The sequence below is a fragment of the Eurytemora carolleeae genome, unplaced genomic scaffold (genome assembly GCF_000591075.1).
Source record: "Eurytemora carolleeae unplaced genomic scaffold, Eaff_2.0 scaffold2359, whole genome shotgun sequence".
Taxonomy (NCBI): domain Eukaryota; kingdom Metazoa; phylum Arthropoda; class Copepoda; order Calanoida; family Temoridae; genus Eurytemora; species Eurytemora carolleeae.
In genome coordinates this window covers 1-19,025 of record NW_019398245.1, presented here as the reverse complement: position 1 = coordinate 19,025, position 19,025 = coordinate 1, and the positions used below count along the sequence as shown (strand labels likewise).

At 35.8% G+C, this 19,025-nt stretch overlaps 1 protein-coding gene across 1 annotated transcript; it reads right to left on the bottom strand.

The window, feature by feature from the left end:
• Positions 1-573: 573 nt before the first annotated feature.
• LOC111717091 (histone H2A.v1) lies at positions 574-2,046 on the bottom strand. Its single transcript, XM_023492606.1, has 3 exons — positions 1,961-2,046; positions 1,172-1,214; positions 574-793 (listed from the first exon to the last, which is right to left on the bottom strand). The coding sequence occupies exons 1-3, from the start codon at positions 2,040-2,042 to the stop codon at positions 574-576; spliced, it is 345 nt and encodes a 114-aa protein (XP_023348374.1). The 5' UTR covers positions 2,043-2,046.
• Between the last annotated feature and the right edge of the window lie 16,979 nt (positions 2,047-19,025).

The window sequence follows — 19,025 nt, the reverse complement described above, 5'->3', positions numbered from 1 at the left end:
AAACAAAACAAAATTAGATTTAAAAACTGCATTCTATTTTGTAAAAACTTGTAGAGCCATCATTTTCTGTGCTATAGACATTAAAGATGTGATACTGTTTAAAAGAAAGACATACTTTTCCACGTTTTCTGATTTTAATTAGTATAAAATCGTCGGGGGAAAAAAACTTGAACTCTGGTGAAAATCAAGTAAAAAACAAAAAAAATAGATTTAAAAACTGCATTCTATTTTGTAAAAATAGAGCCATCATTTTCTGAAAAATTGTCCGTAAATAATACTGAATTCACCAAAGGCATATTATAAAAATTGTTACGTTTAAATTAATTAAAGTACAGTTCAGTGTAAAAGTGTAATATGTGATGTTAATAGTACCTTTGGTTGAAGTTAGTAGTGAAGAGCTGTTTGGAAAATGAAATTTTTCATGATCTTTACATCTCTGTTTTACCAATGGAGACAATGACATTATGTATTGAAAAAATTATTTTCAATGAAAATATAACTGCATCTGAAATATAATATTTACATTAAGTAGTATAAAAAGTTAATTTAAGTATACTATTATGTAATGGTACATTACAGCCTTGAGTAATAGTCCCTGACAAGGAGAGACACTGCTAGGTTTAGGTTGTAGGGGATATTTGCTGGACGGGGGAAATAAGGTTCATTCTGGATTCCATTATTTCTCCTTGTCTGCGAGAGATGTGTTTCCCTAGTATTTATGTTCTCGTTCTTCATCTTGTTCTTGTTGTTGTTCTTCTTGTTGTTCTTCTTGTTGTTTTTCTTGTTCTTGCTTCTAGGATTGGGCAAGTAATGTTAAATATTTAACAAAATTTGTTTTTTTGTAAAATGTTTGATAAATTAAAAAAATTGAATGTTTTTGTTTTTATTATTTTTTTTTAATTTTTCTTCTTGTTCTTTGTTAGAATTATGCAATGTTTATAAAGATGATTAAATTACATTTTAAAGAGGTTGTCATGCTAGATATATAATTGAAATAAGAGTTCAGTCATATAGAAAAGTTGTTTACAGAAAAAATTTCAGACTTAATGAAATGTTTTTAATGTTTTAAAATATTTTTTCCCAAAAGTGGGTAAATCATTGTTATATTGTTATATCTAAAATTATCAATAAGATTATGTTTTGAAAAAACTTGTATAATTCCCAATCCTACCTAACTGACCCTGCTGCTAGTTTTTGAAGTCGATCAGTTAATCCTAAATAATACAGTACTTGATAAGACTATTTAAAATTGGAGAAAGGAAGTTATTGGGTTTAAACCCTCTTGCCCTGTCCTACATTAAACTTCTGGGTATCAATTAGGGCTGAGCACATTCCAACTCCGGAAAGACAAACTCCAGAAAGACAAACTCTGGAAAGACAAATTCCAGAAAGACAAACTCCGGAAAGACAAACTCCTGATGAGACAAACTCCTAATGAGACAAACTCCTGACGAGACAAACTCCTGAAAAATAAAATTACTAAAGATTGAGAATTTTTTCTAGGATATTTGCGGATTTTTTCTAAAGTTTATGAATTTTATCATATTTTATTCAGAGAATAATTTCATAATTTTAGGAGTTTGTCTTTCTGGAGTTTGTACTTTCAGGAGTTTGTACTGTCAGGAGTTTGTGTTTCCGGAGTTTGTCTTTCCGGAGTTTGTGTTTCCGGAGTTTGTCTTGGCACCGTTTTATACATATGGTCTTGAAAACCAGTGCTGTTAATTTTTTCTAGTGTATTTAGAAACAAATACATGTTCTTCTTTATATGTTAATCTCATGGTTAAATTAATATTTATTAGATTGTGATTGTGTCCTAAAAGGGTTAATTATGAGTTAAGTTAAGGTAAGGTCAGAATATGGAAGCCAAAAACTTTAGTTTTCAGTTCTAAAGCACATATATTTTGAAAATTGAAGTAGTAGTTCATAGAATATGGTTATTTGAAATAAAAAATTCACTAACCTATTGGGTTGTAGGGTGTAGGGGGTTTCAGTAGGATATTCTTTTTTTTGAGGGGAATAAAGTTAACTCCTTCTTTCTTCATTTCAGGATCTACAGGAAATAATTTGTTAATTAATCAATTATCGGGTAAAATGTAATAATAATCATAATCTTTCTAAAAAGTTTCTAATGAAGTAATCTGTGTGTCTGATAATCATTCATAACTATTGATTTATAATGATAACTAAAAAGTTGCAATTAATATGCACTGTTATGAACTATTAATAACAGTGTGATAGGTAAAGGAAGAAATAGATAATAGATCCATTTAGTCATTTCTCAGGACATACCCCTTTTTTTCATTTAACCAATTTTTTTGTAATTTTCCTTTGAACTATTTTTTTGTTCATTTGAAGTATTTCGATTGAACTATTTGTTGTTCAATTGAACTATTCGTTGTTCATTTGAACTATTTTTATGTTCATTTGAACAATTTTTTTGTTAATTTGAACTATTTTTATGATCATTTGAAACATTTCTGTGTATATGATATCTAATTAATTGTATTGTCCCTAACTTCATAATTATAAAAAATTAAAAACTGAAATAGAAGAAAAATAGTTCAAATAAGCAAGTACTGTGTTGATTTGAACTATAGGATATGACGTAATGACAGTAGTTCAAATGAACAAAAGTTCAAACGAACAATAGTTCAAATGAGAGTAGTTCAAATGAGAATCCACCCTTGAGCTGTGTCTAAATCCTTTAAAAACGGGTTTCACTTGAGTGCAGTCTTAAATCTTGGTGAAGTAGATACAATTTTGTGTGATTAGAACCATATTTGAGCAGTGTCTTAAATTTAAACCTTGCCTTAAATTCTTTAAATTCGGCCTCTGGATTATTGATTTATATAGATAAATAAAAATTGGAATTAATATGCAATGTTAGGTATTATTAACGACAGTGTGGGTATGTAAAGAAAGAAGTAAATGTAAAAACAATTAAGTCATTTATGTCACTTTGACATAAAATTTTTTTTACGGATATACTGTTAATATATGTTTGCTATCATTGCAATTCTTTACCTGGTTCAGATACAGTTGAAACAATGGGATTTGGCAACGGTGAAGCTGAATTCTCCACAGTATCTGGGTCCATGACAGCTAGCTGGCTGGCTGGAGGGGTAGCTGTCACAGCTAATGTTGACTCATCCTCAACTGTCAGAGAACTGTTGAATGCTAGAAATATTAAAACTTGAAGAGACTGCAAAATAAAAATGAAAGTTCAGCATTATATGAATTGATCAAGACCCATATTAGTTTTAATTGATGTTCCTGTCTCTTGAAATGAATATAAAAATGTGACAAAATTAGATCTATAAAAATTAATATATTTAAAATTTTGTATAAATTTGACATAACTATATATAAATTAATCAAGACAGGAACATCAGATAACTATTATGAGTTTTGAACAATGAGTTAATTATCCCTTTAATTTTTCCTTTCCAGTCCCTTTAATAATAAATATGTTAATTATTAAAAAATAAAAATATAAATATCTTTTTTATGATTACTAAGTGTTAACACAATTAAAAACTTTACTCTCCTGCTTTAAAAATATGACTTATTTCAAGAATCAATACATTTTAAGCTTACTCCTATGTGGCCTGTTTTGCACAAATATAAATGCCCAGTTCAAAATTGTACAGTTGTACCCTTAAAAAATAAAAGGGGACTGACTTGAAATTGTTTATTATTAAAAAGTTGCATTAAATGTTGTAAACTTATGAATAAATAATTACAAATTACAACATAACATTATTCAAGAAATTAAAAATGTAATTGAATGTTTAAATAAACTTATTGCAGATATTTATGTGATATTTGATAAAAGAAAGATTTTATGGATAGCATTGCAAATGAAGCATTGCCATGTTTGCAAAGTGTTAGTTGAAAGTGGACATAGGGTTCTTTTGAAGACTTTTGGTATATGGTATTTTATCCTTATATATAGGATAATGTTTTATGTGCATTGATATTTTACTTAAAATTTATTATGTAATTGTAAAATTTGTATGATTCTGTATACCTGTAGGATTAAAATTAATTGAAGGAACAACTCCATTAGTATCTATGGGATTATAATAAACATAAACGTTTATAGTGGAGGATTGCTCCATTGTCTGAAATATATTAGTTTAAAATAGTTGAACATAACATTATGTGATTTTGCATTTGTTGACAGGAAAAACATTGAGAATGCAATAAGTACAAATCACTGTTCAACGAATATGTATTTGTGAAAATGGTAGTATTGTAAACCAATTTAATATCAGTAGAACAATAACTAAGATAATGAATTACAAATACATTTGCTAAAATATTATAGTTAGTTATATAAACTAATAAAACAATAAATTAATTGCTCAAAATGTTAGGAGAGTTTTGTGTGGACATGACTGGAGAGAGTGTTTATGAATCATCAAAATTTGAAGAAAAAAATTTGGAAATGTGTCAATTTGAATTATAAAAAATTGAAATAATAATAATTGAAATATAAAATTTAGAGTTTATTCTAACATATAATTGAAATAGATAGAATTAAATGTTGGTCTGTTCCAATAGACACCTTTCTTTGATAATAAATATACTCTAAAAAGTTTATAAAAGTGTATTTATTATCAATATCGGAGGTAGACCTTGCCTATCGCTAACGTCGAGAGCCAAAAGTATTTTGTGATTAAAAAATTAAAGAATGAAATGACATTTTGCGAAATACTCTGGACTCCCCCTAGAAATTTTAGTAGAAGTTTTAGTAGTAGTTCTAGTAGTGGTTAGTAAGTTAAGTTTCGTAGTGGTTAGTAAGTTAAACTAGCATAAATAATGAATATATATGAACAGTTTCAGATACTGTTCATGTTTGTATATAGTTTTGCTATTACGGAAATGACACTGACAAATGGTGAGCCCACTATTGGTTGATAATGCTCCTGAATAAGCGGATAATAGTTAATATAAAAAGCTTAAAATTAGAATTGATGATGGAAAATATGTAAGTTTTAAAAATATATCAATGTAAATAATGTTCCTCGCCACATATTATACATCTGTATCTTTTTTTAAAACCATCATTTGTCATATTCAACACTGGTATTAAGATCAACTTAAACAAAATTTAATTGATGAGAAACAAATACCATCTATATATAAATTTGGCTTGTCTGTCTGTCTGTCTGTTTGTCTGTCTGTCTGTTTGTCTGTCTGTTTGTATCCAATAAACGTCAAAACGGCTGAACCGATCGGGCCCAAATTTTTTGTGGGACATCTAGGGAGCCCAGGGAAGGTTTATGAATCATCAAAATTTCAAATATTTGTCTCTATCAAAATTCGATCGTCATTAAATTTTTAAAAATTTTGAAAATCCGCGAAATTTTTTGTAAAAATCCGCGAATTATTTTTGTTTAGTTTTACGATGTACACAAAGAGAACATGTTTACAATTAATTTAGAAGATGGGCGCGAAGCGCCCTCTAAGGCTAGAAAGAATGGCGCGAAGTGCCTTGAATTTCTAGTATTGATATATTCAGTTTCAAAAATTGTAAATCTACAGCTATGGTTTTACGGAAATGACGGTGGCCGATGGTGAGGCCTCTTGTTTTTCATGTGTAACCTTAGCACAGAAAAAAATTTAATAATGAAATTTGCAATTGGAGTCAACAATTGAATGACACAGAATGAATTCCAGAAGTGATAAAACACCTATGATTCTGGTAGCCCCATTTTTATTAGAAGAAATGACATGTTGGTTTATATAGTGGACTCTTCTTAGGTTTTAGTTAAAAATAAAATATATGTATATAGCTATGCTTCAACGGAAACGACAGTGACCGATGGTGAGGTCTCTTGTTTTTCATGTTTAACCTTAGCAAATAGACACAATTGTGTTAGACATGTCATAATTAAATGAATATTGCAGTTTAAAACCCAATTTTTTTCTTCAGTAATCATTTAAATGAATTACTGTAAAAAATTTAACACTCCATTCTTCACGGCAAGATTGTCCCTAAAAAAATGAAATTATATGATGAATATTTTATTTTATATATAATAACAAAGAACTGTAATGATGAAGATCTTATCATATTTAAAACGAAATTATCATTTTGATGAAAAGAAATTTTAAAAATAAAATGTAAATTCAATTATTTAAATTGTTTAAGTTTGAGCAAATCATAATTTAAGATTTGAAAAATGGAGATTGTTGTTTTAATGACTTTTATTTACAACTGTATATTTAGATTGAGTCAAGATACAGAGGCTAACAGAGAAAGAAAGCATTATTTAATTTTTAAATACCTACAAGTTGATATTAATTTAAATTTGAAATCAATTAATCATGGAAATAGTGCAAGCAATAACAAATTTTAATCAATCAATCAAATTTTTAACCAAAGATGATGTATTAAATAGATATTTTATTGTAGAAGTAATTACCTTTAATAGAGATTATTGATGACATGTGTCAGGTATACATGAACTGGCAGAAGAGAATACCTATCAGAGTCTTGAAGCAAGTTTGAAAAAGAAGGTTAAAATAATGTTTTAAGCTTATAAATGCTTGATTCACTTCTGAATCGTGGAATAGTAGAAGTTGTGATTACAAACTTATGGTTTGAGGAGTAGGGTAACCCTCGTTTCCTCAAACTAATGTTTACAAACTCAACTACTTACTATCCATGATTGTTAGCACAGAAGGATACCCAGTGTTACACCACTGAACCAAACATTGGGTATCCCCGCTTAAAGAGCAACATGCTAACTTATTTTTAAATGGAGGTCCAGTGGTTGTGAATTTTTAAAGTATTTATCCATTTAATAATTGTAAGAATAAGTAAATCTTTTGAATATAACAAGAATAATTGAAATGAAAAAGTAAAAATAATCTGTTAATTATGAGAAAGAAAAAATATAAAGGGAATGAGTTGACCTGACAAAACATGGATTCCCCACCAATTATTGGTATTAAAAGACCTAAGAATCCATGTTCATCTAACTCAGATCAACTGATCAAGGCATATGTCCAGGGACATATGCTTTGAAGAAATGGAGGTCATTACCTTATAACAAATTTGGTGCCATATTCCCAGTTCCTACTAAATTTTATCCGCAGGGTCAATAGCTCCATCACATCAAACACCAGCCCTAAGGAGCTATCCACCTTTTATTATACACGGATAGTTTAATGGTATGGGTTCTTTTTGAACTCCAACCGTTACTGGTGTTATAATATATAATTTCAAATTGTTAATTTTTTTTTTGATAAATTATTTATTTTTTAGGAATTAAGAATAAATAGTTTTAAAAAGAAGGGTTAAATCTTAGAAAAAAATACAGATAATATTACTCTGGTATGGAAATTTAAACTAAAAGTGTCAATTTTAATTATTGAGTGGGAGAGGAAGAAATAATACTTTAATAATCAATCAGGCATACAGTTATGCAAAAAAGGAGAACAGAATTGAAGTAATAGTTTTTGCATAGTTTAAGTAGAGGAATATTTGGGGAGGGGGGGGGATTTTAATCTAAATATATATCCAAGAAATAAACTAATGATTATTTAAGGTTACAAAGGGGTGAAGAAGAAGTAGACTATTTTAACCCGTGAACACCAGTCTGGACACCAATCCAGTTACTGGCTGTGGACAAGTGTGCTTAACTTCAGTGATCTAACGAGAACTGGTGTCACACACTATCCACCCCACCTGATTACCCATAGCATAATCAAAAATAATTGCCAAAATAATGAAAGAAATAGCTATTTAATAAAAAAATAACATAACATTAATGACAATGTAGTTGAAGAAAATACTACATTTAATTTACAAAGTGTATTCTGCAGTCCCAACTACAATAGAAGTCAGAGCAGGACACTAATAATATCCGAAAAGGTTTGACCTGCATCCAGGCTACATAAGTAGCCAAAGAGAGACACAGGGAAAGTTAATCAGAGTCAACTTCCATGTCTGACTGATCTTCAAGGCCAAGATGGGCTAGCTCTTGCTCAAATTGCTCCTGCCTGGCTTGCTCCATAACAAGTTTGGCTGCCGTCTCCTGTTTCATGGCTTTAAACTGTACAGATGCAGCTATAGTTTGAAAGCGCTTGAAAGGGGGCATCTTTCTGAGAGCCAGATTAGAACAAGATCGAACCCTGGTGAGTGCAGTGTAGGTGAGCCCAGGAGAAAATTCACTGCTCCCAAGGTCTGGCCCTGGCTTTTATGGATGGAGAGTGCATAGCCAGGCTGGAGGGGCAAAATAGTCCGAGACTGGCTCTTTTTATGAACCAGCCAGCTGCAAGTGATAACACCCACTGGATATACATTGGGGACATCAGGAAAACAGCTCTCTCCCCTGAACTCAACAAACTTGACAAGGACTGTCGGAAAGGGGTCCTCTTCAGAGATAAAGATGATGGCCACCACCGTACCCATGGATCCATTGGTTGAACCTTGGTCCAGGCAAAGGTTGGCTGTGAGCATGACATGCATGTCTCTACAGAGGACAAGATTGGTGGGGAGTCCACCAGCACTGGATGAGTCCAGACTAGCACAGGAGACTGGGTCATTGACTGATGAAATGAGAAGACGGGGTGTTCCACAACCCATGATTTTGTCTCTGTTGAAGGCAGAATAATCTGCCTTTACAGCACACAAAAGGGTAGCTGAGTTGGAGAACCTGACCTGATCTGCTGTTGACAGATTGTCTATGAAACGGGCTTCTAAAACAGCATAGCTAGCTGCATCTACAACACCCTTGACATACTGGTCCAGGAGATGTTTAAAAGGTTCATCGTCAGCCTGCCGTTGCAGCACAGTGAGAATGATGGTTTTGTTGAATGCCTTGAAACATTCCAAACCAGCACGCTGAATAGCAGTGGTATTTCTGCGGTGTGCAGCATATAGACAAGTGTCCATTACTGGGTTCAGCTGTTTAAAGTCCCCCATTAGGAGGACTGATACCCCACCAAAGAGCTGTTCGGTATTGCAAAAGATTTGCTGCATGCGCCTATTGACAAGGGACAGTGCACGAGCTCCAACAAATGATTTCTCATCAATGATAAGCAGCTTGAGGTGTTTCAGCTCCTCCTGACGAGCCTTGAGTGTGGTCTCAGTGAGATCCTCAAGCTCTGCTACCTTGGTAATAGGTAGGTGAAGAAGAGAATGCAGCGTGGAGTTGGGAGTTGGCAAAAGTTTGGCAGCACAGCCTGTGGGCGCTGCAAAGCGAAGAATTTGACCAATGGCTGGGTCTGTAGGACCCAGCAAAGACGCAATACTAGCCTTCAAAGTCTTGACTAGGGTGGTTTTCCCAGTGCCAGCACCTCCGCAAATTTCAGCCAAGAACTGATGTCCTGGCCTGGTTCTCACCTTGCCAAACTCATGGATGAGAAAATCATGACCTTCCAGCTGTTGGGGATTGAGCTGGTCTCAGGTAAGAGCAGGCTCAACAAAAGACAAATCAACCTGATCAACATTGTGGATGCTGTGGCGCATTTGGTCAGGTGTGGTGGATGTCCAAGTGGGTGTAAAAGCATTAAAGTCTGCTTTTTTATCATATCCAGCTTGAACATCTTCTGGCCGAAAGATGTCATCATTCCCAAGATTGCCACCCCCCTCTTCTTCGAGGTCTTCATCAATGCGATGAAGAAGGCCTCCCAAAGGGTCTTCATCACCCTGGTCAACACGATCAGGAACCATGTCATCCTCTGCTGTGGGAATGTACGAGCGGGGTGGGACACGCTCATTCAGAATCATGTCACCCACCCAGGCAGGTAAAGAGTTGGTGTGAATCAGTTGGAGCAATTTGTCAAACAATTGCTCACTGGTCAACAGGTCCAGTTCCTGCAAACTGGGTGTATTAGGATCATGGAGACGGAGAGTGGTGAGCAGGCATTTACGATGCCAAACAGGGTTTGAGTTGGCATTGGGCAGGGATTCAAAGAAAGGATGGGGANAGAAATGCCAGCAGGTATGACCATGAGGATGTGGGCATGAATGGCACTGCGGGCCTGAAATTCATACCGAATGAAATGGTCAAGACAACCTAGTTTATCTATGAATATGTGTTTGATGAAAGTTTCCACTTTGTGACGAAAGAAGATATCATAGGCCTGTGCATGGGTGACAATGAACGAGCGGCGGAACAGAAAGTCTTCACTTTCGGTTAAGTAAGTGCTTCTATCTGCATCCTGGGGAATCTGTTCCACATTCTTGACCTTGGTTTTAGCCAAGTGGGCACAGCCGTCAGGGTACAGACGAAGAAAGGCATTGCAGTGGGAGTCTGCACTAGACAGGGTGAGGAAAACATTATAGTTTTCCAGATCACCTGTCACATGCCTATAGAAATTGATGGAATTTGTGCCCCATTGCCCAAACTTTCGCATGGAGGCTGGGGAGCCGAGGATGCCAGCACTCTTGCGAATGATGCGACGGGCAAGCTTAGCTGCCTCCTCTTCAGATCCATTAATGTGTTGGAGCAGTTCAGCTCGGGTCATGTTCCCAAGGTCCTGTTCGGCATACAAATTGCCAGCATTGAAGATACGTCTCTTCTGCATGTAATGAAACGCATAGAAGAGGAACCTATGGTCCTGGCTGAAGCGGGGACACTTGTACTGCAAAAGATGGGTGATCCATTCCTGAGCTGACACACGTTTGCACCGCACTTGGGTGAGATCACCCAGACCGTAGGGGAAGAGGTGGGGGAATGCCATAGCAAAGTAACCAGGTGTGGAATCACGAATAGCTTCTCCCTGTTCAGACCATGGCAAAGGATTGGCATCAGTGCCTAGATTGGGCAAGGGTTGAGCTACAGGTTGCTCATTGGCCCTGTCGCGAAGAGCGTTTAATATGATTGTGGTCTCACGCTGTCTGGGAATCATGTTTCCCAGGACCATGGTGTGCTGGACAGAGGGTACATCACCCTCCTCTGCATCATCAGGGATGTGTTCAGGTCCCTGATTCACCTGAGGAGGTGCAGTGTCCAGCTCAATGGTGGGAATATCTTCCAGATACCCTGCCTCTGGATAGACATTAAGCTGCTCTTGGGAAATGGTGACCCTGGCATAGAAGGGATTGTTGGCCTTGAGCCAGGTTCCCAGGAACATGGTGTGCTGGACAGAGGGTACATCACCCTCCTCTGCATCATCAGGGATGTGTTCAGGTCCCTGATTCACCTGAGGAGGTGCAGTGTCCAGCTTAATGGTGGGTATGTCTTCCAGATACCCTGCTTCTGGATAGACATTGAGCTGCTCTTGGGAAATGGTGAACCTGGCATAGAAGGGATTATTGGCCTTGAGCCAAGTGAGTGCATCAAGGAGATGCTGACGACGCACATGGAGCATCCGATTGGGCTGACCAGGGGCAACAATAGCCACAATATCAAGTTCAGCAGGGGTGCGGGGCAATATGTTGGCCAGAGAGGCAACATCATTGGGGAAACTGATAATTGAGCCCTTCATGTGAGGGGTAGAGTTTACCCGATGGATGCTCATAACTGGGTTGATCAGTGAAATGGCAGAGATCTCAGTGGGGGACAAGCCCTGAAGACAGGGCAGAGCCAGCTTGGGGTCCATGGAGTTGTTGTTTAAATGCCCGTATTTTACTTTCACAGGATGTGCACTTGCCATTGGTGATGAGCATACCGAGGCCCTGCTCCTGATAGCTTGTGCATGGCTCTGGGGGAAAGACAAAGTTGTTCATTTCCTCGTCCCAGGGGAGTGCCCCCTCAAGGAAAGGATTGTCATTGACAGTGTATGACTGGGACTGGAAGCGCTCAGTGTGGATTTGAGTCATGCAAGCTTTGTTCCGTATTACCTCTTCCTGATTGTGCACACTGGTGAAGCCACCATCGCTATCAGCATAAAGAAAGGTGAGACGGCTAAGGATCCTGGCTGCTTCAGCAGTGTGCCTGTGATTAGACAGAAGGATTTGACGGAGCTGTTGGCGCTGAGTGCCTTCAAGGGCAGGGAGGTCTAAACCATTGTGTTTAAATTGTGTTAAGACATTTCTGACATCAGTTAAGGAGCCATTGATATATAGGCGATGAATTTTTGAGTAAATGAGAGCTTTACGCATATTTATCTGTACATGGAGGGAATCAATTATGGCCTGAAAATTATTCATGGTGAGAATTATGCGCTTTAATTGTTCAACACGGCGGTTGAGACCCTTTTGAACTGTCCCAGCTCCTAACTCAAGGAGAACAGATGGAAGGTGAAAATAAGGGAAATCATTGTTCTGAACTAATTGTGTGAATTTTTGAATCTTTTCTTCATTAGATAGATTACTGGGTGCTGGTGCCCTAATGATTAAGTGTGCAATTGGCACAGGGATTGGAGCATTCAAAGGTGGGGTGCAAGAAGCACACCAAGCCTTGCGCAGGATGTTTAACCTTTTGACAAGGGTGGGTTGAGTGAAGTGTTCCCTACTGGTTTCATCAATTATATTGAAGAATTGACGTTTTTTAAAGGTTTCATGGAAGGCAAAAGCTTGTCTAATAATAATTTCAGGGAGCTGTCTAGCCAACTGGAGGACAGTTTCCTTCAGGACTGTCACAAGCAATTGACAAAGATCAGTCGTTGCTGTATCAGTGTGAAGTGGAAGCCAAGTAGTAACTCAGTTACAGACAACTGTAAGAGGTGTGGGAATGAAAGTATTAAGACATCATTCCGTGTGACTATTTCAACAAAAGGAAGGACTAGTGTTCCATCCCCATTTGCAGCTAAGGCATTTACAGGTAATGGAACACTTTCATTAGGATCCATTTGTCGCAGCAGATTAATCTTGCTAATGAGAATGGCATCAATATCACTGTTGGGCCCAACAGCTGTAGCAGCCTTGAGCTGGTTAGGTCACCCCAGGCAGATTTATTTTTGCCATAGTTGCTCTGAAGTTAGGGAATCTGTCTGCCACCTCTTGGAGTTTACATTGCAGGAGCTGTACAATGAGAACTTGTTTAGTGACATGGATTGCCGGCCCAGTACCAGGTAGCAGCATCCTGATTTGTGCTATGGTGAGCTGCTTCAGGATGCGAAACTCTGGCACATTAGCCATAGATGAGATGGCTCGCATCGCAGGTGTATAATTATTTGGAGGAGGTGTTGGATTACGGGGCATGGGTAATGGATCAACCTCCATTGTCAAAGGGATAGAAGCAATGGGTGGATCATCAGTCAAAGTAATAAGCTCAACAGGCAATGGGACAGAATTTGCAGGCAAGTGATTGGGATGAGAATTAGGGGGAGACAAAGCATTCAGGAGAAATGCCAGCAAAGGAATATCATCAAGGGACGGTTGAGCAGGCAAAGGATTAAACTGAACAGGATTTCTAGGCAAAGGAATGGAGGAAACAGGGTTGAGAACAGGAATACAATGAGAAGGAGGATTAACAAAGAAGCGGGGAGGATTAGAAGGGAAGGCAGTAGGATTGACAGGCCTGAGGTCAGGTAGCTCTGGTGGGCTGAGCTCCATAACTTCGTCCTGATTGTGGGTTCCTGATGTTGTTGGAACAGGTGTTGTTTGAACAACACTTGGACCAGCCACTGGGATGTTAAGGGCTGGTGGATTAAGAATGCTGTTGATCACAGTAAGTGAAGCTACAATGTCAACAGAATCCTTAAAGTATTTGGCCATTTCTTGCCTGGCAGGCACACCAAGGGCAGATCGGATGGCAGTGATCTCCAGCATGGTTTCAAGATGGTTCGCGAGTCCAGTTAACCATGACAACCTGTACAGAGCATTTAGATGTACTCTTTGCTAGTGGCTTTGTAAAAGCCAGTTGCGCATAGTTAATAAGTTCTGTACGATGATCAAGGTTCATGGAATAAATGACTATTGCGCGAGGGAATATGGCATGTAGCCTCGACATTTTGATAGATTTCTGAAAAGAATGCATTTTTAGTGATTAATGTGAGTAAATCATGGTATTAACTTAGTAACATAATGACAAGAACAAAGTAAATAATGACCAGTAAATTCTTTTTAATAACATACTGTAAAAAAAATCAAGAACACCACACAATTAAATCAGGTGTGCTGTATTTAACAAATATATAATTTAGTCACAAAAAAGTTTATATAACCTGACAACCACTGACCCAAAGGGTTAGTTTGATGTGGTTGGTATGTGAGTTTTTCACTGTGTAATGATAGGTGTTGATAGGTGAGCTTAAGTTTATATTACTAGCCCCTTGTTTAAAAACATAAATAAAATAACAAAATGCTGTACTATGCATGGTTATACTGATATACCTTAAGAAAACATATAACCAATTTTACAAATAGTGAAGAAGATTGGGGTGATTCAAAGAAATAGTATAAACACCTATTAAAAGAAAAAGTTGTAGTATTAGATAATGTTAGAAGTATGTGTACACAAAAAGTTAAAAAAAAATTAAAAGGTTTTATTTCCTTACAAACGTCCTCCCCCTTTCCTCCCCCATTAATGTTTAAAAATATATATTTTATTTAAATGTTATTTGCAAAAAAACAATAGTTTTTAAAGTTCCAATAGTTAATATTTTGAAAATACGCTGGCTTTGCATTGTATTCAGTGCAATCAGCTGATCTGAGAGCAGAGAGTTCATTTATACACAAAAACATGAAGACAGTAATACATTGAAACAGGGAAACAAAACCATTTCTACAAATATAATTTGAATATTGATCTTCATTGACCTAACCTAACCTAACCTAACCTAANAGTTTCTTAACTTAACCCAACCTGTGGCCGCAGCGCTCGGCCCCCTAGCCTGTCCTAGTCGCAGCGCTCGGCCCCCTAGTCTGTCCTAGCCACAGCACTCAGCCCCCTAGCCCATCCTAGCCACAGCGCTCAGCCTATAAAGTGTCTTAATCTAACCTAACGCTAATTAAAACAAATTAAATAATAATAAATTTGCTGAAAAATAAATGGTCATGTACAAAATTGATAAGAGGTGGGGGCACGGGGGGGGGGGCCAAAAATCGTTCACTAGGACAGACCCCAGTTTTATTATGTTAAAAAACGATTATTAGAATGAAAATTATCAGAAATGGGTGTATGTTCATTAAAAAAAGTTAATTTCACGTTCCTTCTCTGCTAACTGAACCAGAACCTATTTAAAACCACTAAAAATTTGTATATTACGATAATGAAAGTAATCTTGTTAAATTTAGACATATTTTGGCTATTTTCAATTAAAAAATATTTATTTTCGAAAAAAAATAATTTACTAAAATCTCAATTGCCATTTCGTCTTTCAAGTCATTGCCATTTCGTTTTTTGCAATGCATTGTCCACTTCTCAGAGCATCTTTTCCATGCATTAAAACGTTACTACTATGCTTAGTTTGGTCAGGACAGGCCAAATAATATCAAAAATATGGCCTTTTTCGAGTATTTTCGTCAAAATCGACCAAAGTTATTTTTTAAAAAAATTTTTAATTATGCCTTCCGACACCGTAAAAAAACTTTAGAGGCCATTAAAGATTGCAGGAGATCTTGGAGAATACGATTCCAGCTTTTAAAACATCAAAATCGACCTCCAAGTGATGAAAAAAGTGTCTAAAATTAAATAAAACTTGATCTAATGTGACCCCCTTTCAACTATTTCTCATTAAAAAAACTACAATTACACATTCACCATCACCTAACTCCTACAACTTGGAATTTTTAAAACCAGTGTGCAGTAAGAACATATATAATCACTGGATAAAGGAATTTTTAAGAATTACCGGGAAAAATCAAACTGGTATTGCGCGTAAACTGTTTAACAGCTGATTCAAGTGTACACTAGACGGTTTTTGGTACAGGGCTAAATAGTGTTTACATAATATTAAAAGAATTGAAAAAGTTTTTTAAAATCTAGATATTTATTTACGTATCATTATAGTTTACAAGATTGTTCGAAATATGTATTTATCACAAGAGTTTTTTAACGAGTTATCATGTACATATGAATCAATAAAGTCGAAAACGATTTTAACAGATACTTTTTTCTGTTTTTTTCCACTTCTTAATTATGTGTAAGTTTATATTCAAATAATTATAATGAGGCAGTTCGTAAGGAAAAGACTAAATTATTTATTGAAAGATAGCATACTTTTCAAAGATATTACTGTAGTATTGTATATGAGTAAAAATTCAATTAGCAATGCACTTAGTTTCTCAAATATTCAACGAGTCGGTTTATTTTACAATATATTTATGTACAAAGATATAAAAAATACAAACTTCAAATTGCACGATACTTATACGAGTTTAATAATAATAATCAATGAGTTTCATTAAGTAGGGGAATTCTTCAAGGGAACCTCAGTTTAAGGGAGCTGACGATCAACTGCCTTTTTTCCCTATATTTCGCTCCACCCTTAGTTTGCATTCTGCCCCACGCACTCGGTGAGCTGCCGGCCAACCCCCTCAGCTCCCGGGCTTGGAGATAACGGATTTCTCCGCGTGGCTTGGGTTAAATATAGAAACCAAACATAAACAAGATTTATCCGTTAACTTGGATAAATAGGGGGGGAAACAAAATGGGGTAGAATGCAGACGAAGGGTGAATAACAACAGTAATAATAATGATACTAAAACATGCTATTTACAGTCGCAGGAAAGATCATAACAACATTTTCCTGCTACAGTAGATACTAAAACACGGTGCGTGTTATCTCTTACTAAAAAATGCTATATATAAAGGTGTGCATGCTTGTATATGAACATACACGGGAGCGAGTTTTCCCTTTTTTTTAACATGATTAAATATAGCGGAAACCGACCCAAAATATTCGGAAATCCCTCAACACTTTTTAGTTTTTGAGGGATTTCCGATAATTCTTGAAAAAAGAAGGAAACGGACCCAAACTCACTTTTGGGTCCGTTTCCGTGTTGAGGCGTTTCCGTGTTGAGGCGTTTCCATAGCACCAATACTTTAGAGCACTGTTCTGTAAGCTGGATGGCACAACCTCAGGTCCAAACTCTTTCAAAGGTCCCATAGGTAGGAACATTGGAAGGACAGAGTTGGATGATCTACCATTTGTCAAGTTTGATAAGATTGATGGTGAAATCCTAGTTCCCCTCTCTGTATCAACAGATCTTTCTACTGACCAAGCTCAGCTTTTTGCTTTTGTGACATTTATCACTACAGGCAAAAGACTTCCTGCCATTTACTGGAAGTTAGGAAACTTGTGCCACAGCCGTTGGCTAACCATGGGAACCAGAGTACTGGCAGAGTATACAAAAACTGAAAACCCCTCTCCTGAACTTCAAACACTAGCTAAGTATGTAATCCAGGTTTATGCTTCATCTTGGTTCAATATTAAATGCAATGGAAGATGGTACAATGGTCCCAGCAATCTTTTTTTCATCATGAAGAAAATCCTAACACAGGATAGGGATGTCATTTGTATAGTTCAGCCTGCAGTGCAAAGGAATGCATACTTTGCTTTGCCTGACAATATACTGGGAGCAATGCTAAGAGATGAAGATGCAAAAGTAAGACAGAAGGCTATTGAGATGATTACTGAGATAAGATCAGATAAGCCAGATAATTTCTGTTCTGATAGAGCTATACCTGATCTAAATTGGGATGCAGATCATTACAGTGAGATAATAAACTGGAATGAGCTCTCCTGGGAGCAGATATGTGAACCTGCCCTAACTGTAGATATTTCTGTAGAAGAACTCAAAGATGGACCCTTGTTTCTAGGTGGGGATCTCTACTGCCATACTCAATGTGTTGAGAGGTCTGTCCGTCTGGTATCTGAATCTGCTAAGCATTCATATAATCCAGAAGAGAGGCATGGTACCATTCTATCTGGTATAGAATCAAGATCCAAGAGATCTAAAATTGAAACCAAAGACTCATATGAGGTGGTCCATTTGAATACATTTTTTTCTTTTCTAAAACTATTAATTTTGTGTCATCTAAAATTTTTACATTTTACTTTTATTTCACAATTATTAAATTTAAAATTTTTGTTTAGACCATCAGGTTGCACAGATATAGGGATATAAAACTTTGAGTTTGTGGCAATGACTTAATTCCATTATTTATTTTAAACAGAAACCTTATTTTCTTATAGCAGCACCGAAAAAAAAAAATGTATTCAACTGGATTTTCAGAACATGCTTTAAATAAATGTCAATATTATTACGATCCACTTAAAATTATTGCGTATTTGTTCTGTTTTTTAAGAAAATTATTATGTAATAATCATTTATCATCTAGATTTTAAGTGTGAAAGTATGACAATTTCATATCTGTAAAAGTTCTGTATTATTAAAAGTGATAATTTTGATCCAATACATTAAAAACTAGTATTTAACAGTAATTAATACAGTACGAGGTTGCGTGATTATTAAAATGCATTTCAGGGGCTAATGGCTCATTTGACAAAAAAGTCATAGTTGACAATTTAGCTTCCCTGATGCCAATAAATATTTTTCCAGTTCTGTTCATACAATTTTGTTAAAAAGTCTAAATATTTCTCACCCTTAATGAATATATCTCCTAAAAAGAAATTGTATATCCATTGACTTTCAACAAAAAAGTTATCTATTCATAAGCAACAAAAATATATTAAAAAAAAAAACATACAAAATATTAGTTGGTATAATGCTCAACTATCTATGGTAAACACCACCTTGCATGAGTCATCATATGACAGGGCGTCTTAGTTGTCAGGCAAATTTCATCATACTTTTTTTACTCATGATAGATAGATACTCAACAAATCAAAAGGGCAAGAATAGGGTGTAAAGATCCTTAAATTACACTACTAACATCCATGTCTCCCATCTTGAAAACTGAATATTTTTTGCTTGTGGTTTCTCTACAAAAGTGACGTGTGCATTTCTTTTTTCAAAAATGATATAGGAAATGAAGTTTTCAAGTTACATCAGTCATGCCAGTCTATAAATGGAGGGTCACTTGAAATTACGCATTTATTCCATATTAGAAAATTACATCATATGAAAAAAAATTCTTTAAGAATTAAGAATAAATAGTTTTAAAAAGAAGGGTTAAATCTTAGAAAAAATATACAGATAATATTACTCT

Bases quoted from the DNA above. Each gene is read 5' to 3' on its own strand.
- LOC111717091 (XM_023492606.1), bottom strand. From the start codon at position 2,042: ATGAAGAAAGAAGGAGTTAACTTTATTCCCCTCAAAAAAAAGAATATC. The intron at 1,215-1,960 runs GTTAGTGAATTT...TGTATTATTTAG, and splicing joins TACACCCTACAACCCAATAG to GATTAACTGATCGACTTCAA. The intron at 794-1,171 runs GTAGGATTGGGA...GCCCAATCCTAG, and splicing joins CTAGCAGCAGGGTCAGTTAG to AAGCAAGAACAAGAAAAACA.